Source organism: Atheta coriaria, unplaced genomic scaffold (genome assembly GCF_025399875.1).
Source record: "Atheta coriaria isolate IRGN ID8LTWV9N9 unplaced genomic scaffold, Caltech_Dcor_3.1 hic_scaffold_4_pilon, whole genome shotgun sequence".
NCBI classification, from domain to species: domain Eukaryota; kingdom Metazoa; phylum Arthropoda; class Insecta; order Coleoptera; family Staphylinidae; genus Dalotia; species Dalotia coriaria.
The window spans coordinates 11832968-11860343 of record NW_027045446.1 but is presented as its reverse complement, the minus strand read 5'-3'; the positions used below and the strand labels follow the sequence as shown (position 1 = coordinate 11860343).

At 44.2% G+C, this 27376-nt stretch overlaps 4 protein-coding genes across 7 annotated transcripts; 2 read left to right on the top strand and 2 right to left on the bottom strand.

Moving 5' to 3' along the window:
- Positions 1-4515: 4515 nt before the first annotated feature.
- LOC135790635 (macoilin-like) lies at positions 4516-9154 on the bottom strand. Its single transcript, XM_065300910.1, has 4 exons — positions 8646-9154; positions 7258-8323; positions 6647-7193; positions 4516-6591 (listed from the first exon to the last, which is right to left on the bottom strand). Exons 1-4 carry the CDS (start codon positions 8723-8725, stop codon positions 6353-6355), a joined length of 1932 nt encoding a protein of 643 aa, XP_065156982.1. The 5' UTR covers positions 8726-9154; the 3' UTR covers positions 4516-6352.
- A 3218-nt stretch (positions 9155-12372) lies between these two features.
- LOC135790637 (uncharacterized) lies at positions 12373-25624 on the bottom strand. Its single transcript, XM_065300912.1, has 6 exons — positions 24676-25624; positions 16521-16673; positions 13431-14246; positions 13158-13371; positions 12953-13100; positions 12373-12894 (listed from the first exon to the last, which is right to left on the bottom strand). Exons 1-6 carry the CDS (start codon positions 24883-24885, stop codon positions 12792-12794), a joined length of 1644 nt encoding a protein of 547 aa, XP_065156984.1. The 5' UTR covers positions 24886-25624; the 3' UTR covers positions 12373-12791.
- On the top strand, positions 14536-16497 carry LOC135790638 (leucine-rich repeat neuronal protein 1-like). The gene is made up of 5 exons (XM_065300913.1): positions 14536-15008; positions 15177-15400; positions 15450-15812; positions 15877-16113; positions 16201-16497. Exons 1-5 carry the CDS (start codon positions 14615-14617, stop codon positions 16396-16398), a joined length of 1416 nt encoding a protein of 471 aa, XP_065156985.1. The 5' UTR covers positions 14536-14614; the 3' UTR covers positions 16399-16497.
- A 229-nt stretch (positions 25625-25853) lies between the features above and the next one.
- LOC135790641 (transcription factor Jun-like) lies at positions 25854-27166 on the top strand. Of its 4 annotated transcripts, none has more exons than XM_065300920.1 (3): positions 25854-26143; positions 26222-26627; positions 26721-27166. In XM_065300920.1, exons 2-3 carry the CDS (start codon positions 26348-26350, stop codon positions 27059-27061), a joined length of 621 nt encoding a protein of 206 aa, XP_065156992.1. In that variant the 5' UTR covers positions 25854-26143; positions 26222-26347; the 3' UTR covers positions 27062-27166. The 4 variants fall into 4 exon arrangements, with proteins under 4 accessions (XP_065156992.1, XP_065156990.1, XP_065156989.1 ...); XM_065300918.1 differs by having other exon boundaries at positions 26685-27166; XM_065300917.1 differs by having other exon boundaries at positions 25859-26143; positions 26191-26627; positions 26673-27166.
- The last annotated feature ends 210 nt before the right edge of the window (positions 27167-27376 follow it).

The following is a 27376-nucleotide window of genomic DNA, read 5'->3' as shown; positions in this document are numbered from 1 at the left end:
CTTAAGAAAAATTGCCAAGGGGATGCTTGATATCTTTTTCGACGATTTTCAAAAATTCATATCTCTTAAACTAAACGCGATATCAACCAACGAATTGCTGATTATGAAAGATTGGAAAATTCTCTATCAGATAAAAATATAAAATAATTATATTTCCTACAGTAAAAGGTCGAAAAACGCGACTAAAAGTGCTAAAAGTGACATTTTGCAATTTTGCCCATTTTATTCAATCGCGAATATCTCGTAAACTAAAAGAGATAATTAAGATCTGATCGCAGCGTCTTAATCTACGGACTTATCTCTATAAGATAGGATAGTTAAAACGGAAATCTGAGAGATGAAATTTTAATTCTTAAGAAAAAAATTGCCAAGGGGGTGCTTGATACTTTTTTTCGACGATTTTCAAAAATTCATATCTCTTAAACTAAAAGAGATAGCTACCAACGAATTGTTGATTATGAAAGATTGAAAGATTCTCTATCAGATAAAAATATAAAATAATTATATTTCCTACAGTAAAAGGTCGAAAAACGCGACTAAAAGTGCTAAAAAGTGACATTTTGCAATTTTTGCCCATTTTATTCAATCGCGAATATCTCGTAAACTAAAAGAGATAATTAAGATCTGATCGCAGCGTCTTAATCTACGGACTTATCTCTATAAGATAGGATAGTTAAAACGGAAATCTGAGAGATGAAATTTTAATTCTTAAGAAAAAAATTGCCAAGGGGGGTGCTTGATACTTTTTTTCGACGATTTTCAAAAATTCATATCTCTTAAACTAAAAGAGATAGCTACCAACGAATTGTTGATTATGAAAGATTGGAAAATTCTCTATCAGATAAAAATATAAAATAATTATATTTCCTACAGTAAAAGGTCGAAAAACGCGACTAAAAGTGCTAAAAAGTGACATTTTTCAATTTTTGCCCATTTTATTCAATCGCGAATATCTCGTAAACTAAAAGAGATAATTAAGATCTGATCGCAGCGTCTTAATCTACGGACCAATCTCTATCAGATAGGATAGTTAAAAGGGAAATCTGAGAGATGAAATTTTAAGTCTTAAGAAAAAATTGCCAAGGGGGGGTGCTTGATACTTTTTTTCGACGATTTTCAAAAATTCATATCTCTTAAACTAAACGCGATATCAACCAACGAATTGCTGATTATGAAAGATTGGAAAATTCTCTATCCTATAAAAATTATAAAACAATTATATTTCCTAAAGTAAAAGGACGAAAAACGCGACTGAAAGTGCTAAAAAGTGACATTTTTCAATTTTTGCCAATTTTCTTTAATCGCGAATATCTCGTAAACTAAAAGAGATAATTAAGATCTGGTCGCAGCGTCTTAATCTACGGACTTATCTCTATAAGATATGATAGTTAAAACGGAAATCTGGGAGATGAAATTTTAATTCTTAAGAAAAAATTGCCAATTGCCAATACTTTTTTCGACGATTTTTAAAAATTCATATCTTTTAAACTAAAAGAGATGGCAACCCACGAATTGCCGATTATGAAAGATTGGAAAATTCTCTATTTGATAAAAATATAAAACAATGATATTTCCTACAGTAAAAGGTCGAAAAACGCGACTATGATAGTTAAAACGGAAATGTGAAAGATGAAATTTTAATTCTTAAGAATTATTGCTTGATTATTTATTTCCACGATTTTCTACAGTGAATATCTTCTAAACAAATCCTAACAATTAATTTTCAGATGCATCATCCGGGTACGCGACTCTCTGATGTATTTGCAACACGCGGTGGAACGCGATAAAACAAGACAACGGAAATACAAACTAATGTATGACGCAGAAATTAAAACGAAAAACATAATTGAATTGTAAACATACCAATGCAAAACTCATGAGACTCCAAGCCATGGGTACCTAATACTGTAAATAAAAAAAAAGTAAGTAAAACAAAAATATTTTATACGACTTTATTATAATCACACAGTGGAAAAAAGCAAACAATATGTGCTGTTTAGTTAAAAGTATCGAGTACTTACACCAGCAGGTTATCTTAATGATACTATCAAATCAAAATGAAGGAGATACACTAAACCGACATTTATAAGAAATAAACGCGCAAAGAGGAAATAACTTTACTTTCGTCATAAATTAAAATTAAATAGTCGATTGATGATCTAATATAATACAAATTTGGAAAGGGGAAGTCCGTACAAACGGGTCACGAGTCGCGTAAAATAGGTCTGGATTAACTAGATACCGGCACGCACTGGCTGCAAACTGTGCAAGCAACGACGCGACAGTTTATGATAAGAAAGCAAGAGATGCGCATAGCCAGTGCGTCGATGCGTTACCTGCGATCAAAACAAAACTAAGATGCGGCAACGTGCGGCGTGAGGGGATCTCATGCGTTGCATTCTCTCGGCGAATGCGATAAGAAAGTGTGAGTTGTGTTCAAAACAAACACAATTCTCGTGTCAAATGCTCGCGCTTGCTGATAGATATAGAAATAAACAATACATGTCTATACATGTCTATTTGGTCGAAATGCGAGAACATTTTGTACCAACATTCGTAATAAAAAGTTTAAATTTCACATTTTCTTTTTTCGTCTGGCAATGTGAATCACATTTGATACAATTATGGGGAAACTATAATAACAAATAGGAATAACAATATTTACCAGGTCCGTGTTCTGCGGTTCACAATCAATCACCGGACGGCGTCCGATGCAACCCAATCACAGTATGTTTAGACTAAACTCGCAAAATTTAGATTTACGAAGATTATACGCGCGATAAATTATTATTAAAATGCCAAACACGACCATAAACACTAATTATCACCGGTAATCAACCAAATATGAAACGATTATGGACAATAAACGCGCAAATACTAAATAACATTGCTACAGTCGCAAGCTAAAATTAACTAGCCGATTGATGACCGAATATAATGTGAATTTAAAAAGAAGAAGACCGAACAAACAATCCGAGTCGCGAGAAATACGTCTGAATCACCCACAAACCGACACGAAACTGGCCGCAATACACGGAGCAAGCAACGACGCGATAGTTTATGATAAGAAAGCAAGAGGTGCGCAAAGCCGGCGCGTCGACTGCGCGAGACCTTGTGCGCGAATCGCATTTAGCACGTTATCTGCGTTCAAAACAAAACTATTATGCGGCAACGTGCGGCGTGAGGGGATCGCATGCGTTGCATTTCACGCGACGAATGCGATAAGAAAGTGTGCGTTGTGTTCAAAACAAACACAATTCTCGTGCGAAATGCCTACGTTTGCCGATAAATAAACGAATACAATTCTATTTTATGATTTTTAGTTCATCCTAGTAAACTAAAATTTAAATAATGAAATTACGATTTATGATTTGAGTTTTATTGAAGCAAAGATTTCCGCAAAAGATAACAATTTTCTAATTGCAACAAATCAAGAAAACCGATACTATGAATAATTAATCTCTATAAGATGCCATGCCATGCAATCTTATGCACATTTATGACTATAACAATCTATAAAACACGAAACACGAATACGAAAATATGATAATAAAGAAAAATAAACAGAAACAGAATCAATTAATGCGGTTGAGAATATTATTTAATTTACTTACTTTACTTGTAAAACTTCCATCGTAAACAGCACTCCGGTCACGAACTAATACACAATATTTGCATTCCGCGAATATCTTATCTATCACAATAGTCAGCAATAATCACTAAGAACACCGAAAGTAATAAGAATTACCGAATTAAATCCGAAGAATGGTGAATCGCGACGACCGCGTGCGAACCATCCGTCGGATACGGTGAAACTAATTTTATTCCTGCAGTGTGAGCAGACGATACACGCAGCGCCATCACATGGTCGCATACAAAACTATTCACTACATCGTACGCTTATCAACAGACAATAAGAAATAAGAACAAACCGGTTGAATTCCAGCGCGGTGTGAGATCGCAAAACAAACATTGGACGCGTATTTTCTACAATATAAAATGAATATTTCTGTTTCGTATGTCTCCATGTGTCGATCAATTGCAGGCAAAAGAAATTTATGTGATGACATTATTATTATTACACTTTATTAATCATTAGTTTTCCATGTTTTCTCTGGTCTTTGTATTTATTTCATTATCTCTGCATGATTTAAATTTACCAATTCAATTCGAAATCATTTTTGTGTACATCATTCAAATCGAATTCGTATTTCAGTTTGTTTTACACATGTTGCAAGTTGATTTACTTATTGCAGTTTACTTCCTGCTTCATTTGTAAATGATTCAACATATATAGAGAGCAAAACTGTACGTTCAAATATGAAAAGAATTTTCAGCATCGAACGAGATGAAACCGAAGAACTGTGTCGATGCAACTGATTATCTTCCATATAAGATCATCAGTTTATTTGATGTTAATGATGAAATTTAGTTTGAATCGCAATATGAAATATTTCCAAATTTGAAAAGATGCGATGTCGTATCTGAAAGAAAACAACAATAAAACGCAAGAAATAAAATAATGCAACGAAACGTAACTATATTTTCGCATATAATAAAAAAGGAAACAAAATAAAATTCGAACGCATCACCATCGTATCTTCAGATCGAAAAAAACTCAGATTGTTTCGGTCTTGCAATGTCAAACACAAAATGAATCAAATAATTCAAATGATAGATGAGAAACTAAACAATAATATTGGCAAAACAAAATAAACGCACCACTAGACCGAACGCAGTACTTAAAAAATTAAAATTACAAAAAAAAATCAGAAGAATTAACACGGTATACAGTTTTCCGAGTTGATTTATCATTTGGGTGCTCGTTGAGTTTATGCGTTTCACTGGTTATATGTTCTTAGTTCGTCTTCAACTCCGAAGGACAATCTCCGAGTCATCTTCAAAGACGTTAAGTACTTAGTCGCTTCCATTTGTTTGAATCGGAACAAAACGACGAATCGTAAATATTACAACGTGGCCATCGATTCGACACGATGAGACGAAATGGCAATAAATAATTCGTTTTGTAAATAAACGAATGTCTGCATTTATACATGTGTCTTGTTTGTCTGGTGTGTTCAACGTTGCGTCACACAGTGACAGTGGGCGAGATGCATGTTGCATTACGTGCCGGCATTCTCCAAAACGTGTGACAACTGAATGAAAGTTGAGCACCGAAACGAAGCGGTTTCCGGCGTTGCGCGGACAAAACAAGAAAGAAAGCACACGCGCGCGGCAATGGCAGTCGTTCGGCACAGACAGACAGAAAACATTTGCAATGTTCGCGTCGACGTTTAAAATGCGAGCGCAATCGATGCACGCGCATCCAAGATGTTGATCTCGCGACACGCTTTGCGTGCACAAGAAAAACAGCTTAATTATAATACTAATTATAACAGAGAGAACGAATGTTAAGCGAATGCCTTATCGCTAGGGTAATCGTTTTGTGAGTGAGTGTATGTGTGTGTGTTTATGTGTCATGCGTCTTGTCCACACGAGATGATGAGAATGCAGAGATCAAAAATAAAAGAATAAATTACACAAATATTAATAATAATAGTAACAATAAATGAAGAATGCGCACGCGGCGCCGCCATGGCTGGAAAGTCGCAAGTATCGCTTCAAGTTTAAGACTAGCTGTGTGTGTGTGTGTATGCTTCATATGCAACTAACGTTACAAAGTGTTAAAATATTAGGAGAAGTCCATGAACAATTTGCATTGTTTCCCCCTCGTTGGCGACGCGCGACCGTCGGGCGCATTTCGCAAACAAATTCGAAAGTTTTCACGGCGCTCGTCTATTCATTGCTCATTTGAAAAGGTTCCGAGTCACCACCAGGCGCGTTCTGGTTATCAACTCACGTGTTGCGTGTGTGTGTGACTTTGATTGTTTCGCAAAAAATGTATAATCTCAACCGAAATTCGCGCTGCCGAAGCATTTCCGACAGCGCGCGCAAAATTGTCAATAATAGTTAATGTAGTTAACTAACATATCAGTATAAATAAGTATATCACATTAAAAAAGCTTACAAGTTACATGTAATTAAGTAAATTGTGTTTCTCAATTGTTAGTGTTTTGTTTGTTTGTTTGTTTTTTCTTTTTCACCTTTTTGTAAACGTTTCAAATTGTGAGATTCAAAAATTACGCGCATTTTTGATTGTATTCAATCGATTCGTTTCAAATCCAGCTTCGAACTAAAACGCAAGTCGAACTAAAATAAACCTAAACGTCCTTTCCCAACTTTCGCAAGCAGCGTTTGTGTTAGTTGTTTGGTAAGTTCCGCTTGGTTACCTCGAATCAGTAGAATTGTTTGTATCAGAATCAGGTCGGGCGAGGGGTTAACGGCGTATGGCCTAGGCCTCGGTGGAGGCGACCAATGAGCCTTTCGGGGTATAGGCCGTCGCGTTCGGATCCAGGGTTGAGCCGGGTGAATTGTCACCTCGGTCAATGCCTGCGTTTGCGCTGAGACGGACGCGCGACATCATGTGGCTCGGCCCCGGGCTGCCAACGTACGTGTCCGGCATGACGGCCAGTACTTGTGCGATCTTGCTCTTGAGCTCCTCGATTTCCTTCTCTTGCGCGCGGATGAAATCTACAAAAAAGCGTGTTTGGCACATGTAAATCAACAAATTTCAAAAGGTGCTTACTGTCTTTGATTTCCAGCTGCCGTTTGACTTCGCCGAGAGCGCTGAACAGGTCAAGTTTGATGCGCGTTTCGGCCGAAAGCGAATTCTCCAGGTGCTGAGTCTTCTCCTGCATCGCGGAAATCACCAGATCAGTTTCGCGTAGTTTGTCGGCCATGACAGCGCCATCGCGGTCCTTGAGTTGCACCTCATTTTCGTACCATTTGTGCGTGGATCGCATGGCAGCCACGTCCGACTCGAGTTCGCGCCGTCGCTGCCGGCAGAGATCGGTGCATTCGCCGGCGCGAATACTCTGTGCCTGAGCTGCGGCCGCCGCAGCGCGTGCTTCCTCCTGTTTGCGACTCTTGCGCTCCTGGTTGAGCTGCAACTCCAAGCCGTTTCGCACGCGTCGCTCTTCAGCGAGTCGCCGCTCTAGGCTATTAATAGTCTGTTTGTCTTGCGCTTTGGACGAGTTGGCGCTCTGTAGCTTCGCGTGGAGATCTTCGAGCTCGCGTTGCTGCAATAGCATCTCTCCTCGCGAAACTTTTTCCGTCGTCGTCAAAGCGACGACCTGAAACATGAATAATTTAAATTTAATTTGAAACTTTTCATTGCGTTTAAAACGATAGTCTCACCTGTAAGCGTAATTCTTGTTCGCTGGCACGACTACTTTGGATTTCCAATCGCAGTCGCTTGGACTCCTGTTCGAGACGCAGCAGACACTCCTGGTGCTCCCGGTTGTCTTTGTCCGACTGTTCTTTGCGCTCGCGTCGATTGCGGTTATTTACAGGCTTTACAATCGCCTCCGGCGTCTCATGGCCGGGCACTTCTTCGGTGGACACACTGCACACGCCGTTGCTCATCTTGTGGCTGCCGCCATGGCGTTTCGTAGACGTTGCGCCATTAGCCGTGGGCGTTGTAGTGTGCTGATGCTCGTCGTGGTCGTGCCCGTGCTCTCTGACCTTCTCATTCACTATTACCCCTCGACGGTGCGCTTTATTCGTAGGTGGATGGTGCTGTTGCGGCACACCGTTCGCGTGCAGCCCGTTGGGTACATTCCCATTGTGCAACTTGTGCGTGTGCTTCACGGGCGCAGCGGAAGCAGTGGCTGTGGCAGCCGCAGGCGCTTGCACAGCCGGCTGCTGCATTTCAGCATGCACCGCCTCCGCCGGCAACGCCTGTTGCATTAACTGTAGATAAAATTCGTTCTCCTTGGCGACATCCCGCTGCTTTTTCTGCCGCATACGGAAACCCACGTAGGACTTGAATCCGAAGCCGAGCGTCACCACCGGGTAGCCGATGCAATGCGCCGCGAACGGGCGGCACAGATCCATGTGACCAGGCATGTGCTTCACATCCCGCAGCCGCACGGCCGCCTCGATGTACACGAACAGCATCCAGAGCACGATCGTTGGCCCGCAGATGCCCTTGTCGGTGTGCCACACGTACTGCACCCACACATACGTGCTGGCGGCGAAGAACAGCCAATGCACCGGGATGAAAAAGAAGCAGAGCATGTCGCTGGTCAGCGCCACGCAGACGAAGAAAACGGAGAAGGCGAGCCCCTGATACTTGAAGGAGTCATAGACGGACCGCAACAGCAGATAGAATGGCCAGAGGAACTCGAAGCGGAACTCGAGAATGAAGTCGGCGAGGATCACCAGCGCCCAGAGGATGAAGAACCTGAAGTAAAGCAGTGTGCTGCAAACAACATCAACACCAGCATTAGTAGTATCCACATCCACTTTAGAGACAACCGCATTGGTCGGCACATGGTTACTGGATCTTCTGCTGGAAGGAAAGGAAATGTGGGAAATTAGTGAGGGGATCAACAGGTTCAGGGGGCCCGGGGGCGCAGGAAACGAAAACGCGAGCGGTTGGCGAGTATCGCAGGTTGCAACAATGCGCACCTAACCTCCGGCTGGCTGCAGGGACAGCGCGCCGCCGGTTGCGATGATGCAACGCACAGCTGCACGCGCGCGGCGGCGTCCGCGTTTACCACCCCACTGCCCGCCTCATTTACCTGCCATACAGTCCTTCGGGGATCTTGCTCCGCTTCATGGGTCTTCTCATTTTACCGACTTCCACATTCCGTCTCTTCATAGTTCTTCGCACTGGTCGTGCCCAAGTGCGCTAGTCCGGTCCGTGGCGTCGAACTCGGAGGGCACCTGGACGCGCTGCTTATTCAGCGCCCCTTGCAGTGCCGCGGCGCCCGATGTCCGGGGGGCTCGCGGCGTTCGCGCACTCACTCCGGGGATGCACACGCGCGGCGCAGCACCGCCGATCAATCGCCACCGCAATTCTGCACACCGTCGACGACCGCTTCTTCCTTGTCCGGGCGGCTGGAACGCTTCGCGCCGAGAACCGAGATGCACTTTTTTCGGCTCCTCGCTCGCGGTTCCAGGTCCTTCGCTCGGAAAAACAACGCACACAACCGAGCCTGCCTGTCAACTCGACCGCACAAAAGGCATGCAGCAACTACACCGAACGCAGCCAATGTCGATCCGAGTTCAACTAGTCGTCGCAAGTCGGCAACCGGCACGAACGGCGCCAAAATTCAAACTGCCAGCCGGTCTATTGACCTGCGAACTGCAAAAAAAAAACAGCACAACACGCACGCCACTGGCGATAAACTACCGAAAATCCAACGCATTCTGAAACAAAACCACCCGGAACCCGGCATGAAAACGTTGAAATTAGCAGCCATGTTTTATTATTCCATAGAAAAATATTTCAACTATTATTAGCGACTTATATATAACTTTTATACATAAATGTGTCTGTTCCATACTTAAAAATTCTGTTGTTATCATTACATTCAATATTAATATATCAATGCATCAACATAGTATCATTTTCATTCAATTGATCAGTCACAGCGCGCCCGGCACTGCACATTCAACATCGAATTATAAGAATGAAACGTCCATGAAATTTGTTTAAGTCCAACATGCAACATTTACATTTCTCAGTTATCGTTTGTCTCCAGTTTTGTTATCACAATCATTCCTATAATACGAAATTGCCAATGGTAATAAATAACATTCTGTGTGTATAACAGTCACTTTTAAAATTAGCATTACAAAAAAAAAAAAAACTTAAAACAATGTCAATGCATTTTTTTCCGAATCGTTCAGTATTCGTCTCTGTGTCTGCGTTACTGATGATGCCATCAAATGGTAGTTGAGTTTATTGTAGCCTCTGGGTTGGTGGTTGATTCAAAGTGGTGTGTTGTATAATTTAGAGGCACAGCTGCCAAAAAAATATCATAACTAAACAATGTACATTATAATAATAATAATAATAATAATTAACGCATGTAAAAATCGTGTTCGTGAAGAGATTCGCGCATGAAAACCGCACACCTCCGCACTGCATGCCGAGTCAATTTTAACATAGCGATTACAAAAATACATAAGTTACAATTGGCGCATTTCGGTAATATTCATTTTTTTGCTTTGTTATATCGATGTATCATGGGGGGTGTGAGTTGTGTGTTGTGGTGTTGTGGTTATAAAAACGTATACAATACTGATTTTGGGTACAAAATAAGTTAATTACGCAATAATTAGACAATAATTAAGAAACGACACGTTAAAGAACAAAAAGATTCAAGTGAAAGAGAGAATTAAATAACTACATCAATAATAATATGTTAAATATCACTCGCTTGGTTAATACTACGCATTAATCGTGTTAACTCAGTATTTCTATAATAATAAATCGTTACTTTTTTCATAGAGCATAATCATAAACGCGTAAAACTAAGAACTACCAAAAATACTACTTAGTATGTGAGGGACGCGTCCACGCGGACGCGCCGTGTATAAGACACTAGTCGGGGCTTCGTTAATTCTTAGGTTTTTGTTCGTTCGTTACAGTTTCTTTGTTATAGCTGCGGCTCGATAATAAAAAACAACAAAAGTTCTTAATACATAAATTACAAAATATACTCGAGTATTGTGTTAGAAGCTATAAATTCGTTGGTGTAAAGTTCATGCAGAACCTTTACGGTGAGCTAACACATCTCAGGTTACTCACGGAAAACAAAACCGATGATCAACTAAACAATTGCATCGAATCAACGCGCGCTGAAGAGACATTGTTAGCTCACCGTTACAATACTAAAACCATTTTCTTTTTTAATAAACAACTGTTAATGAACTGGTTATTGCAGCACGCACATCGATGATTATTGTAAATAAAATAAAAACCACAATTCGGACGCGCGTACTACCCAACAACAACCAACGCGTTCATAATTGTAAAAGCACCAATTTTGTTATAAGTATTTTTCATAAAAAATCAACTCTTAAAAGAGCGTCCGAACAATCGCAACCGATCGAGCACATTCTTCTTGACTTTTGATTGTTAATACTATCAGATCCATCAAAACCAATAAATAATAAGCATCGTTTCAACCACAAATACAAATACTAAACGTGTATGTATAAAAATACTGAATAAAAAACGTAAAAGCGCACTCGCCGGTCGCGTTCGTCCGCTCTGTACAACGTGTTTTTAGTTCCCCATGGAAGCTACCATCAAACAACACATGGAAAAATCAAAAGACTTTTCTGATTCTAACCAACGAAATGAGAAATATTTAAACCCTACAAGAGTTCCACTGGGTGTAAATCGTGCCGCCTGTCCATCAGCACGCCTCGTCTAATATTTACAATTAACGTTATAACAATATCAATTAAAGATAATGTCATTTCAATCTAACACTGGTATTGTTTTCGCTCGTGTCGCGTCCGGCGTACGCGAATAGGCCTCCGAATACTGCGCGTATTCGTAAACACTCAAATTTAAGACACAAAAAAAAAAAACTTAAACATTGCTAAAGTGTTATAGTAGACATTATTGGTAATACTCTTATTAGGTATTTAGTTACTGGTCATACGTTCTCAGTTAGTTCCATATTTAAAATTGTAAGTTCATCGCTTAAACCGATAATAAAATATAAATATTTAAGTTCGAGCGTAATTAAAGTAGGTTTAGTGTACGTGTACGAGAGAGAGAGATTCCTCGCTGTCGCTGATGAGAAATTAAAAAAAAAAAACGTTGAGTATTCTGCTTCCGTCCTCGAAATTGCAAATTGTTCGAAAATTCACCCCTACTATACCCTGTATTTGATTGAAGTGTGTGTAAAAGTTTGTTCAATACAAGCATTCGCAGCGAATCATTGTTACTTAGACAACTAAAATTAAGTAATTTCGTCAATTACCACGTTTATAAATAAATGAGTATTGCGGCGTGTACTTTCGACCTCCTCCAGCAAATAATACCAATCTCATATTGCAGTGTGTGTGTATCTTTTTCTTGCTTGTTTGTTTTGTTTTCGAATACCTTCTGGTTGCTTTGTTTAAGTAACTCATAAATAAAAACGTAATGATAAAGAAACTGTAGAGGTACTGGCATTACAAATACAAATAATGTATCAAAAGAATATAAATACCTAAAAGATAGCTGCAAAATATTAAATGTGTGTGTGTGTGTGTGTGTTTAGCATAAATTATAATACTAATGTGCAATTGGTTTGTTCTTCCTGCTCTGTCCACACACCATCACTGATGATTTCACGTAAACCCTATTCGTTAAACATTAAAACAGTGTTATTAACGTTAATATTACAATAATGTTCTCTTTCTCATACGAGTCATAAAATTATTAATTAAAAGAAAAAGATTATCACAATCGCGGTGATTTTTTTAAGTATTTGCGTTTTCTTTGTTTCGTTCGCCTTACCGGTTTTTTTTCTTGTTTTTGTTTACGTCGCGCTGCAACGAATTAACTGTATCATCAAGTGTATGAGTATTTTAAGTTACGATTTTTGTTCGTTCCGGCGTAAGTACGAGCGGTTTTGCTGTGTTGCCCACACGTGTCGTGCGCCGTACCGCCTCCGACTTCCAACAAAATAGAGAGCTGCGCTTGCGGTAGAGATTCGTCGAGAGGTTTAATGTCGTCGGTAATATCACTAAAAGTGCGTGTCGCCTCGGCCACACTTCTCAGGCATGAAGAGTTCGAACTAGTATTGCTTGGTGCCGCACTGAACGACGGGTGAGGGGTGCAGAGGCGAGTCGAGTTGATGAGTGGGTAAGCAGCGGGACCGCGGCAGATCGGCATCAATGCGATTCGGTCTCGGTCATCTGCGTCGCGACGAGATTCAGCGGCAGGTCGCGGTAATTCTCGTCCTCGGATTCACCTTCCTGCGTCGACTGCGACGGAGACTGGTGGTTTGATAACGACTTTTGATAATCCTCAACACCCTAAAATATTACACACATTAGAAAACAGGCAAAGGATTATTAGCAGCTGGAAAGTTACCTGATGCATAGACGCTGTGACAGGGACTTTTGTCCCGTCAACGCCATCACCAAATGGGGTTGAAGCTGTTTTCGCAAGGCACGCAGCACGTCTTCCGAGTCGGGTATTTCAGGCGTGTTGTTATTGGCATTGTTGGATTTTCGTGAACCTATGTAAATTTGAAGTTATCACATGTAATTATCACTGGCAGAGAGTCAAAGCTTACGTTTCTCAGTCGCCTGATCTTTGGGTCGACGACGCCGAGTGTGTATCGTGTCGCGACGCATCGTGTGCGGCCTGTCGACGCCGTGCAGTTTATAGTAAAGTCCACATGCGTTGCAGACCATCTCGTTCTTGACGTTGCGTCGCCAGATGGTCGTCGTCTGCGTCCCACAATTCGTGCACGCCAAATCAACCCGTCGCGCCATACCCGCACCTCCCTAAAAAAGATTCAAAAACTATTTCCTTTCCTAGCAATTTAAAGCTTTAAATGACATACTTTTGCGTTCTTCACCAACTGCAGATTGTTGCACCACGAGCTGTTACCGGTAAAGTCATTCACGTACTCCCCATCCACGTCGTTCTCATTAGCAGGGCTGGAATTAGCATCCTCCGGCTCCATCTTCGTCGGATAGGTCTGTTTCCGACGCCCGCCGTGCTTCGGTTTGCTCTCCTTCGTCGGCCCCTTGGTGACATTCTCTGCATTCTTAAAAGGCGGCGCTGGCGTGATAGTCATGCCCAGTTTCTTGCACGTTATCAACTTGCGCAGCAAATGACTGGCCTCACCCGATAACGGACCAGTCGCGCGGCCATTCTGTGACAGCGCACGCCATAATGTGTCGTGTTGCTCGGCATGATGATGCAGATTCTGCAGGTACGGATGATGCTGGTCGACGGTGGGTGAAGGCGCCGAGGTTGTGGTCGAATTCGAATGCTCTTCCATTCCCTGCGACATATCCACCTCCAGACGCTCGGGATCCGAACTGTTACTGTAATCCGACGCAGCATCATCGTCTTTAATGAAATCCGGCAGCTCCGGCACGCAGGTGAGGTTCTCCGGCCGGCGGCTCGACAAATCCGCCGGCTCCGAGGGTGTGGCAGGGCGCGAGTCGCCAGGATCTCGCACGGAAGACGCGTCCATTGCGTTCGAGTCGGTCTCCTCGTCGTAGTAATCCACCGGCTCGCATTTGATGTCCGGCTCGACTGTTATCGTTTCTGATTGAGTTGAAGGTTGTGTTTGCGCCTTGAGATTCTTGGGAGATTTTCGCCGCGTTAGCATTTCGTCTAATAATATCGTTGATTGCTTGAGTTTTTCCTAGAAAAGTGCACATGGTCAGGTTTAGTCGGATTCCATTCGGATCGGCCTTGTTTGTTGAAAGTTTCATTTTAGTTTATTCCGCAGTTCGTCCGTATCAGCCAGTAGGATTCAATTACATCCGCGTTATCAATAACTTCAAAGAAATTCAACGTGCTGACTAATTTAACACGGACAGGAGTTGGAGTTGGATAAACCATGGACCCTCTAGCAGTTAATCATCATAAGTTATTAGCAATGAAATAAATGTGATAACAAGGCAGATAACAGCAGATAAACACTGAGGTGTGATAGCGCAACGCGTTAGTTGCGCGTAAAGTATCTATACACACGTAACGCCTCGACTGTATTCTTTTTTTATTTAAAAAATGTCCGAAAAACGCCTAAAAACCGCGTTTTTCTGCGCAATTTTCGCTGTGAATTTCATCCTGGCAGCGGGTGATATTAGCTATGAAAGTTCCGCGCATCTCTGTGAACGTTGCAAGTGTCAAACGCGCGCGACCACGTTTATCCTCGACTGCACCTCGCAACAGATGACGAACACCCTCGCCAACTGGCCCGAGGACGCCAGCCCGCCGAACATCACCCGCATTGTCGCCCATTTCAATAAGAACGCGCTGGTGCGCTTGAAGCCGCTGCCGGAGACGAGCGCCGAGGTGACAGTCTACTACACGCACAACAGCATCGAGCAGCTTGATAGTGGCCTGTTCGCAAACTGCATAAATGTCACCTCGCTGGATTTGAGTTATAATAAGATTAAGAGTGAGTCATATTTAAAATTATCACGCGGCGTAAATATTTTTGGCGATTCGTGCGGGCGATAAAATGCACGCAGGCGCGAGCCGCCCGAAGGAACAGGAACCGTTTTTAATCAATTGCGTTTGCCAAACTATTCCACTAAAACCGATTTGCTCTGTGCGCTCTCTGTAGGCGATGTGCTGATAACGGATGTTTTCCGAGGCCCATACGATGATAATCTCTACGAGCCTATCGCCCTGCGCACGCTCAATCTAGCGCACAACGAATTGCACACGATCGGGAAGAACGTTTTCGAGCATTTGCTGGAGTTGAGGTCTTTGGATTTGAGTGGCAATCGGTTTCGAATCATCGATCAATTGACCTATCTCAGTTTCCAGAAACTACCAAAACTCGAGGTGATATTAAACACTAAACAAACAATAAATAAATAATTTTATTTTGTAGAATTTAAACTTAGCGAGCAACCGATTGATCCACTTGAACAACACCGGTTTTAACGAGTTGAAAACTCTGCATATCTTGGACATATCCTATAATGACTTGAGTTTCATCCCTTATGTGGTCCAAGACGTGTCAAAAACTTTAAAAATTCTACGGGTTGATGGCAACCCGATTGTAGAAATCCGCGACGCCGATTTTGTCGGTATGGATGTCCTGACGGAGCTCTACGCGTCGAATCTTTCCCAACTGAATGAAATTAAACCCAACGCATTTGGTGCGCTACCAAATTTACAAAAAATTGACCTCTCTGGCATGCCATCGAATGTTATACTCTCCGATCATGTCTTCAACACATCTCTACGTGAAGTACGTATAAATTTACCACAAAAAAACAACTAAACTAAACTAAACTAAATTGATAAAATTTCAGTTAAACATGAGTAATTCCGATCTGGAGCTGATCCCGAAGGAGTTCCTCGACTGGTCGCAGTTGACAACGCTCGACTTACGCGGCAATCAGTTGTACTGCACGTGCGACCTGCATAATATCACAGCGCAATTGCAGGACGTCGTCAAACGCGACCGCGACGCTGCCTATTGCTTCGATTACAAGCGATACAAACAATATAAGATGTACAGTCTGACCGAAGAGATTTGCTTCGAGCACGTAAGTGTCTCTCTGTTTGTGTGTGTGAGAGATGACAACGATGAATGTTGAACTCTCCACGCCCGAAATTAATTAATATGTTTGCAGGATGAGTACTTGGGGACGTACTCCCACATTGCATCGACGGAGAGAATCATGCGTATGGTGCTGCTCTCGACGAGCATCTTGCTAATTATCTGCCTGTTCATCGCCGCCTGGCTGGGATACGTGAAGTGCTACAGGAATCAGAGGAACTACGGTTTTGCTACTTCAGTCACATACGCGCCTATTATTCCCCGAACGTAAACGTTCTTAAATTTCATACTTTTATTACTAGATAGATGTTAATATAGTTAAAAATTCAGTAGGAATGTTTTTTATTCAGAATAAATTTTCAACTTTAAATTTGCATTTTTGATGATATTTACCTGTTGCGTTCCAGTGCAAGTACGTGTCTGTGTGATGTACGCAACAAGCTCCTCGTCCACCCGACTAGCCCTCTCTTTGAAGTCATAGAACGCGTCTAATTTTTCGTAGCACTCCGTGCACACGACATGAGGTAACTGGTCACGTTCGGAAACCTATAACACAATCAGAAGAACGTTAAAAATGCGCCCTGCACCATCGGCGGACATCCAAAATATGCGCAACGGTTACCACAATCTTCTCGCATCGTGAGCTTCGTTAACCACATCAGTTCAATTACAATTGTGCAATGGACTATTTTTATCCGCGCACAACTTCACGGCGGTTCACGTCCCCTCAATTGGCAGCGGAATTGTGATAGAGTTGGATATCACAACAACGAAATTTTTACATCTTCGTTGGCAATAGGTAATAAATTGCGATATGATACAATTATAATTGATGACGATCGCCGATGATGATGATGATGATGTGGAAAAAACGAAAGTCCGCGAATGGTTTCGCAACGATTAGCGTAAAAGTCGCGCTCGTTCCGAAACAATTTCGTCTCTCGTTACGACGCTTTTTTGTGCGCGCTCGTTTCCCGCTCGAAAATGAATCGATTCGACAATACGATAGTCGATTTTTCGGCGTACGTCCACGCCAGTGCTAAATCATTCTAATCTATCGCTCGAATCGGCGCGTCGAGCGGCCGATGCGGATTTGGCAATCGCACCGATTGTGAATCGAGTAACGAGCAACGCGCCGCTGTGAGAAATCGACGAAGAATCGACCTGGAGCATTCTCGCAACGCAAATAGTCGGCCGCCAGTAAATAAACGCAAAGTGTAACAGCACACACACACACACACCGAGACGCATTCACATCGCGAATTCGAGCGTATAATAACGTGAAGATATTTGGGGTTGGTTGCTGCATCGGGAAAAGTTCGTTTCCCATGCGAACGCATTCCGCGCGAACGAATTGATACGCTGCGAATGATCAATCGCGACAAACAAACAAAAAATGTAATTTGCACATTTCGCAACTCAGCCGCCGCCGCTGCTGCTCCATTCATTCTTTAAGCCGATAACGATGGCAACCGCGACGAAATCATTAATACAAGCATTATGTGCCTTCGAAGCCGCAATACGCGCGCAGCGAGCGCGAGAGCTTGTTAAGACGGCAGCGCCGTTCGTTCGCACACACCAGCGCATAGATAAAGGATTGAATTGCCATGGAAACGTAGCAATATTTTGCACAACAGCGCCGGCGATGGCGAACAAAGCGAAGTAGACTAGACCAGAACGAAACAGATAAAGTTTAAAGTTGGCCGCCGTTGCGTAAGCGGCGACATCGTCGATTCGAAACGAAACAGTTTCAACGAGCCGGCCGATGATTTATCACGAGTTTTCATCCCGCAACGAGAACCCAACTATTGTGATGCGATAATTGCCTCGGTGTGCGCGCGCGCGCGCTTGCATTATAATAAAAAAGATCGGAAACCGCTACCAGATTCGGCGGTGCGAATTCATTACTGGTAATGAGATTTAGAAGCCAGACTCTCCGACTGACTGACTGACTGTTGTTGACTGTACTCTGAACTATGTCTACTCGCGAGCCCGCCGGAGCGCGCGCGCGCACGTTAAATTTAATTATTCTTTTTAGAAAGTTTACAATATTATGCGGTACGTATATAAATTACGTTTGCTTTACTTTGCGTTCGTTTATTTCGCCGCGGTCGGTGCGCATGCATCAGCGCGCTATTCCTTTATCTTCCACCTTCCAACATCAACTTTCAATTTCCAACTTACATCGTTAATTATTTCATTCGATTTTGCGTTTACGCCTGCGTTTCGCGCCATGTCGTGTGCATTATGTTTCTCTATTGCACATTTGCGTTTGTTTAAATGGGTTTATTACGCGTTGCGCACCGCGAAATTCCCATGAACGGCGCAGCGCAGGGCGCTTGGACCGTGATTTATCGACGCTGCGTGAATAAAACTGATCGCAAACGTGGCGATTTTGTATGTCAAATTTGAAGACGTAACCGATGGATACAATTCGTAATTTCACGCATTTTCTACGCTCTGATGTATCTGATAAACAACTATATATTAATTTCTTCAATTTTGCGTACCGATTTCTTAATTTCCTCTTTTTGTCAGTCTGTATGCTTTTATAGCACAAATTCAACTCGTTTTTTTCTTCTTAAGCCTAAACCTGCCGCATTGATGTGTTTCTCATGGGAGTTTCCGATTTGGCAAGACCGATATTCTGTTTTCTTTGAAGTCAACTCATATTTTGCTTTATATCGAGCGTGGCAAACGCGATTCACGCCCGATGCGCGTTCAATTTGAATACACCCTATATGAATCGCACGTCGTAACTAATAACTCATTGTACAACTCGCCCGAAGCACGGTGATACCTTAGATAACTCGGATAACAAGTGCGGTTAGAAAGTGTTTCCGGCCCGCGATTAACGTCTCCGGCGATGCTTCAACGCTCGGATCAACCTCACCGATTGCTTCACATCCATACGTATTTTAAATATTCCGAGTCTGAAGTAATCGCAGAATGGCGAGAGAGAAATTGATTGTTCGCGCGCGACGATAACGATAAGAAATGAATCGCAACGTAGAACGCGAAAAGAAAGTTTCGGATTTGAATGGTTGGTGGATGTGTGCGTGGATTTGGCACATAATGGTGTTTGAACAAAGCAATGAATAAAGTGAAGCAAACAATGCAACAACACTAACGCTCTGTGGCAATTAATTTAATTAAGTTATATATTCGGGTGTTGTACAGCAACACATGCATGACTTTAGAAGCAGGAAGAAAAAAATCGGTGGCACTGACAGAGCTCTCAGTTGTTTTTTTTTTTGTGATAATTTGGTGTATTCTGGTTGAAGACGCTCGGGCAATGTTTGTTAATCATGAGCGCGGCCGTAGCACTAGTGCCGCTCCGCTGGTTTTCACACGAAAACTTCGTGCCCAACACCAAGCAGCCAGCGTTCGACATTACGCGTGTATTACGCGCGTCCGCTCGGTGTGATAGCGCTTCGTCAGTTTGTTGACGTTGGCGTGAAGGTGGTGCGGCTCTCCGGATAGCCCTATTTGCCAAACCAACACAACAACAACAAAACCTACAGGTGCTCTCTTCGGCGGATTCGCCACAAAAGAAAACGTTCGTGTGCGCGCGGTGGTTACAAGCGAGCCGCGGCGGCTCGATGCATTTGCTCGCGCAAATAGCGCATGTCTGAACCGCGCCGTCGTAAGCAACGGATGGAAGCGAATGAACGGAACCGAACACGAGAAACGCGCCCGGCGATGGCCGCCATATAGCAACAAACGGCAACGGCGAAGCAGAAAGAAGCGAAAAAAAAAACAACGACGACGAGTAAAGAACGGCGCGATAACGATACTCGCACGGATGTATGGCAGCAGGCAGCAGCGCTGTTTGTAATCCACGTAATCGTATAATGGCAATAAAGCCACCGATCCGATACAAGAAAACACCGCTCGAGTTGAAATTTCGTTACAAAGCACCCAAAACTAAGAGATAATCACTCCCCAGAGACGCAATAGGAAACATTCGTACAATTCTTCACACTGACGAAGTGATGCGTCACTCTGCCTTCATAATTAATAATTAAAACGCGCTTTATAATGAACCTTTGCACGTTATAAAAGAATAATTATGAAATTAACAAAAAAAAATTCAACCGAACCAGAATAAGCACCTTCGAAGCCGAATGAATGAATGAATTTGAATGAATGAATGAATGAAGGAAAGCGCGCGCGCGCTGAGAACGAACACAACGGCAAAATTTCGACTTGAATTGATAATTGATGGATGGGGCAATTCTTTTAATTAATCCAATTCCCACATTACAATTACCTGCGTGCGTTTAGCGTAAGCGGTCGCTAACAATCTCGTAAAGCCGATGCATGAGCCGTAAACCTTAAAACGCCGCCGCGCGTTATTTAATTACGCCGGCGCAATTAAGCCGGCCGAACAGGTATCAACATGATTTTTCGATGAATAGATGGCCCGACGCTCTCGTAAAAACGTAACAAATCTGATCGATAAAAGAGTTTGAGTTGTGGCGGTGCGTACTTCATCGAACGACTTCCTCTCTTTGCCGCACAAAGAAGCGAATCTGACAACACGACGCGCGCGCGGATTTATCAAACAAGTTTTCCTTGCGGCGGCGCTGACGAAACACACATCAAGACGAGAATAGATAATGGAAAGCATGACAATGACGATAAATAATTACTCAATAGCGAAATTGAAAATAAGCATTCATGACTATTTTTGGTTTCAGCATGCATTAAAAAACATTCGCATTTTATGTATGTTCATCAATCAAACATAGAAAAAAAAATGAATTCTTTGACTTGTAGATTATTTCAGCATGCATTACAAATGACAAATGCTTGATTGTGTTGCGCCAGTGTAAAAATATGATTCGCAAATGTTGAAAACTAACACATAACATTGCGTAAACAGATCGATGGAGATTATAGACAGTGTGAATCATTCGCATGCCGTCAGATGCTCAGAGACTGGAGGAGACTCATTGAGTTTTCCAGTCGAAATTTATTTACATTCACGGTGTGTGAGAGAATAATACATTGGAAACGTGCGCGGTGTTGGTGACGGTGTTGACCAGCGTTACGCAAATGCGCTTCCTAGAAATCGAGAAATTTTAGCGTGCAAGCCATCACCCCGACCGACGCGTCTAATCAGCATTATCGGCGGCGGTGCGATTCGGAGACATCTTCTAGAAGGAAAAACGCGCGCGCGCAGACTCAGTGAAGTCAGGCAGCGCGCGCGCGGTGAGCAACACACACCGAAATAACGTGTAGGACGCACAAATTACAAACATTACGTGTACGTCTTTATATAGTTATCTTTCTTTTCTTTTGTCTCCGCTGCTTACTTCGTCGACCGCGACCACAACCACGGACGCGGAGCCGCCGCACCGTCGAAGACGGCTTGGGAGAGTTAAAAGCATACGCATACATATTGATAAAATACTTGCATACGCTTATGATAATGCGGTACGTGGATCACGGCGCGCGCGTGTGTATGCGTCCGGGGATTTTAATAATGTTTTATTATATTTCGTCGGCCGGGCAAGGCACCAACACAAACAGATAATGCGGCGCGCGCGCTATATAGCGCAGAGAGATAGAAACTGATTGTGAAACCAGTTTTCGTATCGCTGCTTTACTTAACGTATCCTTGAAACCTGCGTATGTTTTGTTTAATATTTATATCTCGCATACGGCTCGTCACGGATTGATTACGTTTAAATGGCCAGCGCGCCGAAAAACGCTAATCGCGCGCGATTACTGCAAACATAGAGGGCACTGACTGAACCATGCGATTGCAGCGCCTCGAAATATTAGCCGGTAAACAATCGGCGTATCACACGATTAATTACTTGCTGGAAAATAAACATCTAATCGGTGGTGGAAAAAAATTGTTGACGGCTCTCTCTGGGACGGCGAGACGCGGTTTTGGACTAGTGTAGTCAGGTGTATTGACACCGCCAACGAATGTCCCAATATGTTGTGATAGGTTGCCAAACAACGACGACCGACGGATTGCGAATCAACGAGCGCAAAAAAGACAATCGATGCGGAACAACAAAAAATAACAAACGAATCATACATACACACACAGCCGGCGAACAAAAACGCGCGTCTAGACTGCAGACGCCCGTCACAGGTGCATGCGATGGTTTAATGATATTTGTTATGAGCGGAAATATTGCTTCGAGATAGAGGCAAATACCAAATGCGCATTGAACACGAGGCGGAAAATGTCATCGGACGTAATTGATACTTTTGACGAAGATTTCCTGGGCAGAGGTCGTGTTTATTAATTCGTGTAAACACAATTTTCTCACCGCGCGGACAGAGAGAAAAAGAATCACCACGCATATCGTTAAGATAGCGTAGTAGTAGGTAAGCTGATGCTATGTTGATGTTAAATATTCTAGCGCTCACGGCGCGCTGCTCTTGCTTCATCGCATCGCGGGCACACAGGCACGACGAAATCCAAGCCCCACTTCAGTATCATTTTTAGCTCCTTCGCGAGCGTCTCTTTCCCATGAGCTGTTGCTGGCCGCTCTGCCAGCAGCCAGATAGCGTTTCACGGCGCCCTCGATTCGGCGCCCGTTATCAACGCGCCACGATCGGCATCGGCGATGGAGAAATAACGCACACGCATTCAACTCGAAATCTTTATTTAGTAACCCAGCGCATTTCACTTGCGCTCACTGGTCGCGCGATATGATTTCAGAATGCAGTATGTTTAAAATCATCGCGATGGAAAGAAAATTTTGAATTTTAGTTTCCTACAAGTTGTATAAACGCGAGCAGCGTTCGCCTGGGCAGCAGTAGCGTTGGCTGTCGGATGCTGCAACATGCGAGTCGCGAGGATCCGTGGATTGAATGAATGAATGAATAAATGAATGGAAAACAAACACAAAGAGACGTCGGATGCGCTCGCTCGCATGCGATGCGCGCGCCGGCGACGCGAATGCACGTTTCATCATGCCATCAGACGCATGGGACGCCCAAGAACCGATCTCTTCGGTTCGGAAAATAACAACATGTTTTCGAAACCGACTCGAAGCACAAGACGGCAAGCGGAAACCTAAGCCCCCCGAGCAGCCGAACACACATTTATGCATGAAATAGTAGCGGAATTTTTCTACGCATTTTCAAATATTAGTATTGAAGTTATAATATTTGGACACGCCGGGTGCACTGAAGAAGCCCCGAAACGCAGGCTAGAGAGAGGATGAAAAGCTGGAAAGACGGAAGAATAAGAAGGCAAGCGAGCCGAGACTGAGACGAGAAACGACAGCAGGTAAATAGACCACAGATGGTCGGTCTGTGTGTTTGCTTGCGCGCGGCAGACAGACAAAAACGACGCCGAGAGGAAGGAAAAAACAAACACCGAACGCCTAATGAATATTAGTAGCGCATGCACATGCGGCGTATGCGATGATGTTCGACTGAAAGATAAACACGGCGCGCGCGGATTCAAAAAGCGGCAGCGTCGAGACAATAAATAAGGCCGAAGCGCATTTGATTGATTTATGTATGTATGGTTTATGATCGGGCATTGCGAGAAAAATGAATCTGGGCGAGAAGTTGTAAAACTCGACCGGCGGCGACGTCGAACAATGTAGCGAAACACGGACAGGTAGTGAGTGTGCGTGAAGAATGAGAAGAATTCACGTCCACCTGGGTAGTCTCTAGCAAACAAAGGGTTCTTTTCTGGTTAGACACGCTTTGCATGACAATAGACAAGTACGCGGCAAGTGCCCCGGCGCACACAACAAGTGTCCGCAAAAATTCGGTGGCGAGATTTGATGCGCGCAGGTAAAGATTGCGGGATTTTCCAGCATGCGGACGAAGTGCAGGAAAGCCAGCAGACTGGTAGTGCATCGAGAACGCCACAAACGTAGTAAAAGTCCCGAAATAACTCTCGAACGCCGTCGACCGACCACATTTACGCCCATAGTGCGTACGGCGGAGTTCACCACGACGACGACGACGCACATGAAGAGCGCGCGCGAGCGCTGATACGAGATACGCAATCGAAGCGCGGAGAGCTAAATTTACACACAAAAATATTATTGCCCACAAACAAAAACAACGTGAGAGAATCCAGAAGTCGCTCGCGCAGAGCATCGCGCGGATAGATAGACAAAACAGAAATAAATGGAATGAAATCGTGATGTGCGAGACCAGACAAGATCGAAAATAAGCGTCGTCCGTACGCCGTACGTCGTTGTTTTGTTGCTGCTTCCCTTTGCAGAGAGGTTCGAAAAATACGAAGATCAACGAAGTGCGGCGCGTCGCGCGAACGGCGGACGGACACGGCCAACAGCGGATGTTGCATAAATCTGGCGCAACATATTGAGGCAACATCATTTGTGAATGCGTACCGGACAAATTCGAATCGAGAGAAATGACTTCCAGCTCATTAGCGCATTGACGCGGCGGCGCCCAGCGGCGCCGCTTTTGTTCAATGAAGAGCACCAGCACAACTCAACTCTCATGCTGCATACGTGCAGGCGAATTAAAATGATCGCCGACACACCATGTGCGGCAGCGGCGGTTGTGCGCCCCATGAATCACTCACCATAATAGACAGACACGTCATGATCTTCTTGGAGATTGGCACCTTCGGCGTCGTGTGGTGAGCCGCCGCGGCCGCATCGTCGACGGCAAACACCGATATCCTCGGCGCGGCCGCGGCGTCGTCGGCGGCGGGCACCGACAGACAAAGACGGCAGACGTCGTAGAACGTCGGCGGCACCACCGCGCCGACGACGGCGTTGGTGCTGCACATTTTCGGTGGACGGAGCACGACGCACACGCGCCCGCACGTAGGAGGCACTGGATGGCGAGTCGCGCCGCACGCACACAGCCACCGCGGAGACGCACGCACACGGCACACAAAGCGATAACAAAAACAAAAAAAGATGCCTCCCGTGCGTGCACACCGCGAGAGATAACGCGGATAATAACGCTAGCTGGTGCGCTCTCCGGCGGTTTAGTGAGCGACGAGCGAAGGAGCTAGGCGCTGGCGGCGTTGCGACGGCGATTCGTCGCCGACATTATCACTCACTGAACGGGATGGCTGGCGCTGGCAGAGCAGCACACTCAACACGGAACGGTCCACACTCGCTTCTACACCACACGGGGCACATTCGCGGCGTTCGGCGGCGTTGTACGCATGGGTCTTGCTCGCCGTCGCTGCGTTCGGCGTTCTGATCTGCTGCGCCGCACCGAGTTCGGTTGCCATCGGCCGGAGCCGGACGCGCTCGCAACTATCGTGTGCGCTTTTTATCACCGCCCCGCGCGCGCCCACTGACGAATATAAATGTTCTTTGTTTAGTTTAATTGTAACCCGCGCACTCGTTTCTTACATTAAAATCGCCCAATCTCGACCATCTCAAGCGTCGGCCCGTCCGCCATTTCTCGCATTCGCCCAAATCGCACGCCACCTCACAAAATACAACTCGGATATGCTTTTAAAATAAAACATGTCTTCTTGTCTGCCAGCCGTAGTGAATGTTATGTAAACAGAATGCACGCTGGATGAAATTTGATAACAAGTCACTCAAAGTGTAACTTAGTTCGCTTGTGCGCCCGCAGGCAGCACAATGCAGAGACACTCCACGCTTGGATCATATACGTACCAAACCATGCTTTATTTAGATAATACGTGTTTGGTCGATGCCCACGAGGAGGATCCTTGTGCTATGCAAGATATCACATTGTTTTTGTGTCAAATGACGTCATGCAGGTGGCATTTCCATGAAGCGCGTGACTCATACCGTCAATTACTGATAATTCCAACGCGCTGCTGGCCTGCTGCGTGTTAAGGCGCGCACCGCCTCGAACGCTTCTAGAAGAGAACAAAGCAGGAGAAAGGTTCGTCCCCGCGCGCGCGATTACGCCAGAGCCGCCGCACAAAGCGTAGTCGTATTCGCCTCGACTTGCCAGTCAGCAGCGCGACTTTTAACGCCGAGTAACACACCCGCCTTCTTCGCACAAATTTCAAACGCGACAAACAAATCGGTTCTCGCACCGCGGCCGTCAAGGTAAGCAAACAATGTTTGTTTTGTGCGCATTAATGTTGTTTCATTAGGCGTGTGTGTTTGTTTTTTGCGTGCGTACAGGATTTAAATGGAAATAGGTGACTGCACCTATTACTACCTGCTCTTTCTGATCGTGGTGCCTGTGAAGCTCTTCTTCGACTTGTGGTCTTGGTTCGGCTGGTCACTTTACATCAATAATTAATCAACATGAGTGGAATCAAGCGCCCTCTTAGCCTGGACTTCAACCAGACGAAGAAAAATCTTGATATTGGGCCGGTGCTCTCCTCTCCGGACCTGCAGATCCTCAAAGTGGGCACACCCGAGCTGAATGATTTCATCCTGGGTCAAAACCCGCTGTCTACACCCACGCCCTCGCAGGGGAATCCAAATGCCATCCTGTTTCCGCGCTCGGTCACCGAGGAGCAGGAGAACTTCTCCGCTGGCTTCGTCAACGCGTTGAACAATCTGCACAACAGCAGTTCACAAGGTAAGCAGCCGCTGAAAAAACGCTTTATTTTACGCTTAAAGTCAGATTGTTTTGTAGCGTCGACGTCAGACTCAAATAGTACTGTGTATACAGACATGGAGCAGCCAGCGGGCGGCGGTTTTGTCCCGACCATCATCAAGGAGGAGCCGCAGACTGTGCCCAACACGCAGTCCAGTCCGCCGATGTCTCCCGTCGATATGGAGCATCAGGAACGCATTAAGTTGGAGCGCAAGCGAATGCGCAATCGTCTCGCGGCGAGCAAGTGCCGCAGCCGCAAACTCGAACGCATATCGAAGCTGGAGGATAAGGTGAAGCTGCTGAAGGCGGAGAATACGGATCTTGCCGGTATGATCACGCAGATGCGCGACCAGGTGAACTCGTTGAAGGTGGAGGTGCTCGAGCACGTCAACCAGGGCTGTGAGATCATTTTGTAAGCTGTGTTTGTCTGCCCGCAGCCGCAATTTTTACCATTACATTTTAGATTAACACAGAAGCAATATTTTATAAGAGTAAATGCTATGAATGCAACGACGCTTCAAGTCAATTGGTATTTTTGTAAACCGCGTTGTTTTAAATTGAAATTTTGGGGAACTTCGGGGACCCGATTTGCTTGATTCTATGATAAGTTCAAGTTGTAATTTTAAGAGAGTTGTACAGAATATTTATATAATATAGTAGGATTCTGGAGTCAGAGGTTATTTGACAAACACATGTGCATTTGTACTTCTTACCCCCACCACTATTTGCGG

Coding starts and splice junctions, on each gene's coding strand:
- LOC135790638 (XM_065300913.1), top strand. CDS start 14,615: ATGTCCGAAAAACGCCTAAAAACCGCGTTTTTCTGCGCAATTTTCGCT. Junction 15,401..15,449: donor AGAAACTACCAAAACTCGAG/GTGATATTAAAC, acceptor TTTATTTTGTAG/AATTTAAACTTAGCGAGCAA. Junction 15,813..15,876: donor TCAACACATCTCTACGTGAA/GTACGTATAAAT, acceptor ATAAAATTTCAG/TTAAACATGAGTAATTCCGA.
- LOC135790641 (XM_065300917.1), top strand. CDS start 26,348: ATGAGTGGAATCAAGCGCCCTCTTAGCCTGGACTTCAACCAGACGAAG. Junction 26,628..26,672: donor GCACAACAGCAGTTCACAAG/GTAAGCAGCCGC, acceptor GCTTAAAGTCAG/ATTGTTTTGTAGCGTCGACG.
- LOC135790637 (XM_065300912.1), bottom strand. CDS start 24,885: ATGTGCAGCACCAACGCCGTCGTCGGCGCGGTGGTGCCGCCGACGTTC. Junction 16,674..24,675: donor TGACGTGTCTGTCTATTATG/GTGAGTGATTCA, acceptor ATTGTGTTATAG/GTTTCCGAACGTGACCAGTT. Junction 13,372..13,430: donor AGTTGGTGAAGAACGCAAAA/GTATGTCATTTA, acceptor AATCTTTTTTAG/GGAGGTGCGGGTATGGCGCG.
- LOC135790635 (XM_065300910.1), bottom strand. CDS start 8,725: ATGAAGAGACGGAATGTGGAAGTCGGTAAAATGAGAAGACCCATGAAG. Junction 7,194..7,257: donor AACAAGAATTACGCTTACAG/GTGAGACTATCG, acceptor TTCATGTTTCAG/GTCGTCGCTTTGACGACGAC. Junction 6,592..6,646: donor GCAGCTGGAAATCAAAGACA/GTAAGCACCTTT, acceptor GCTTTTTTGTAG/ATTTCATCCGCGCGCAAGAG.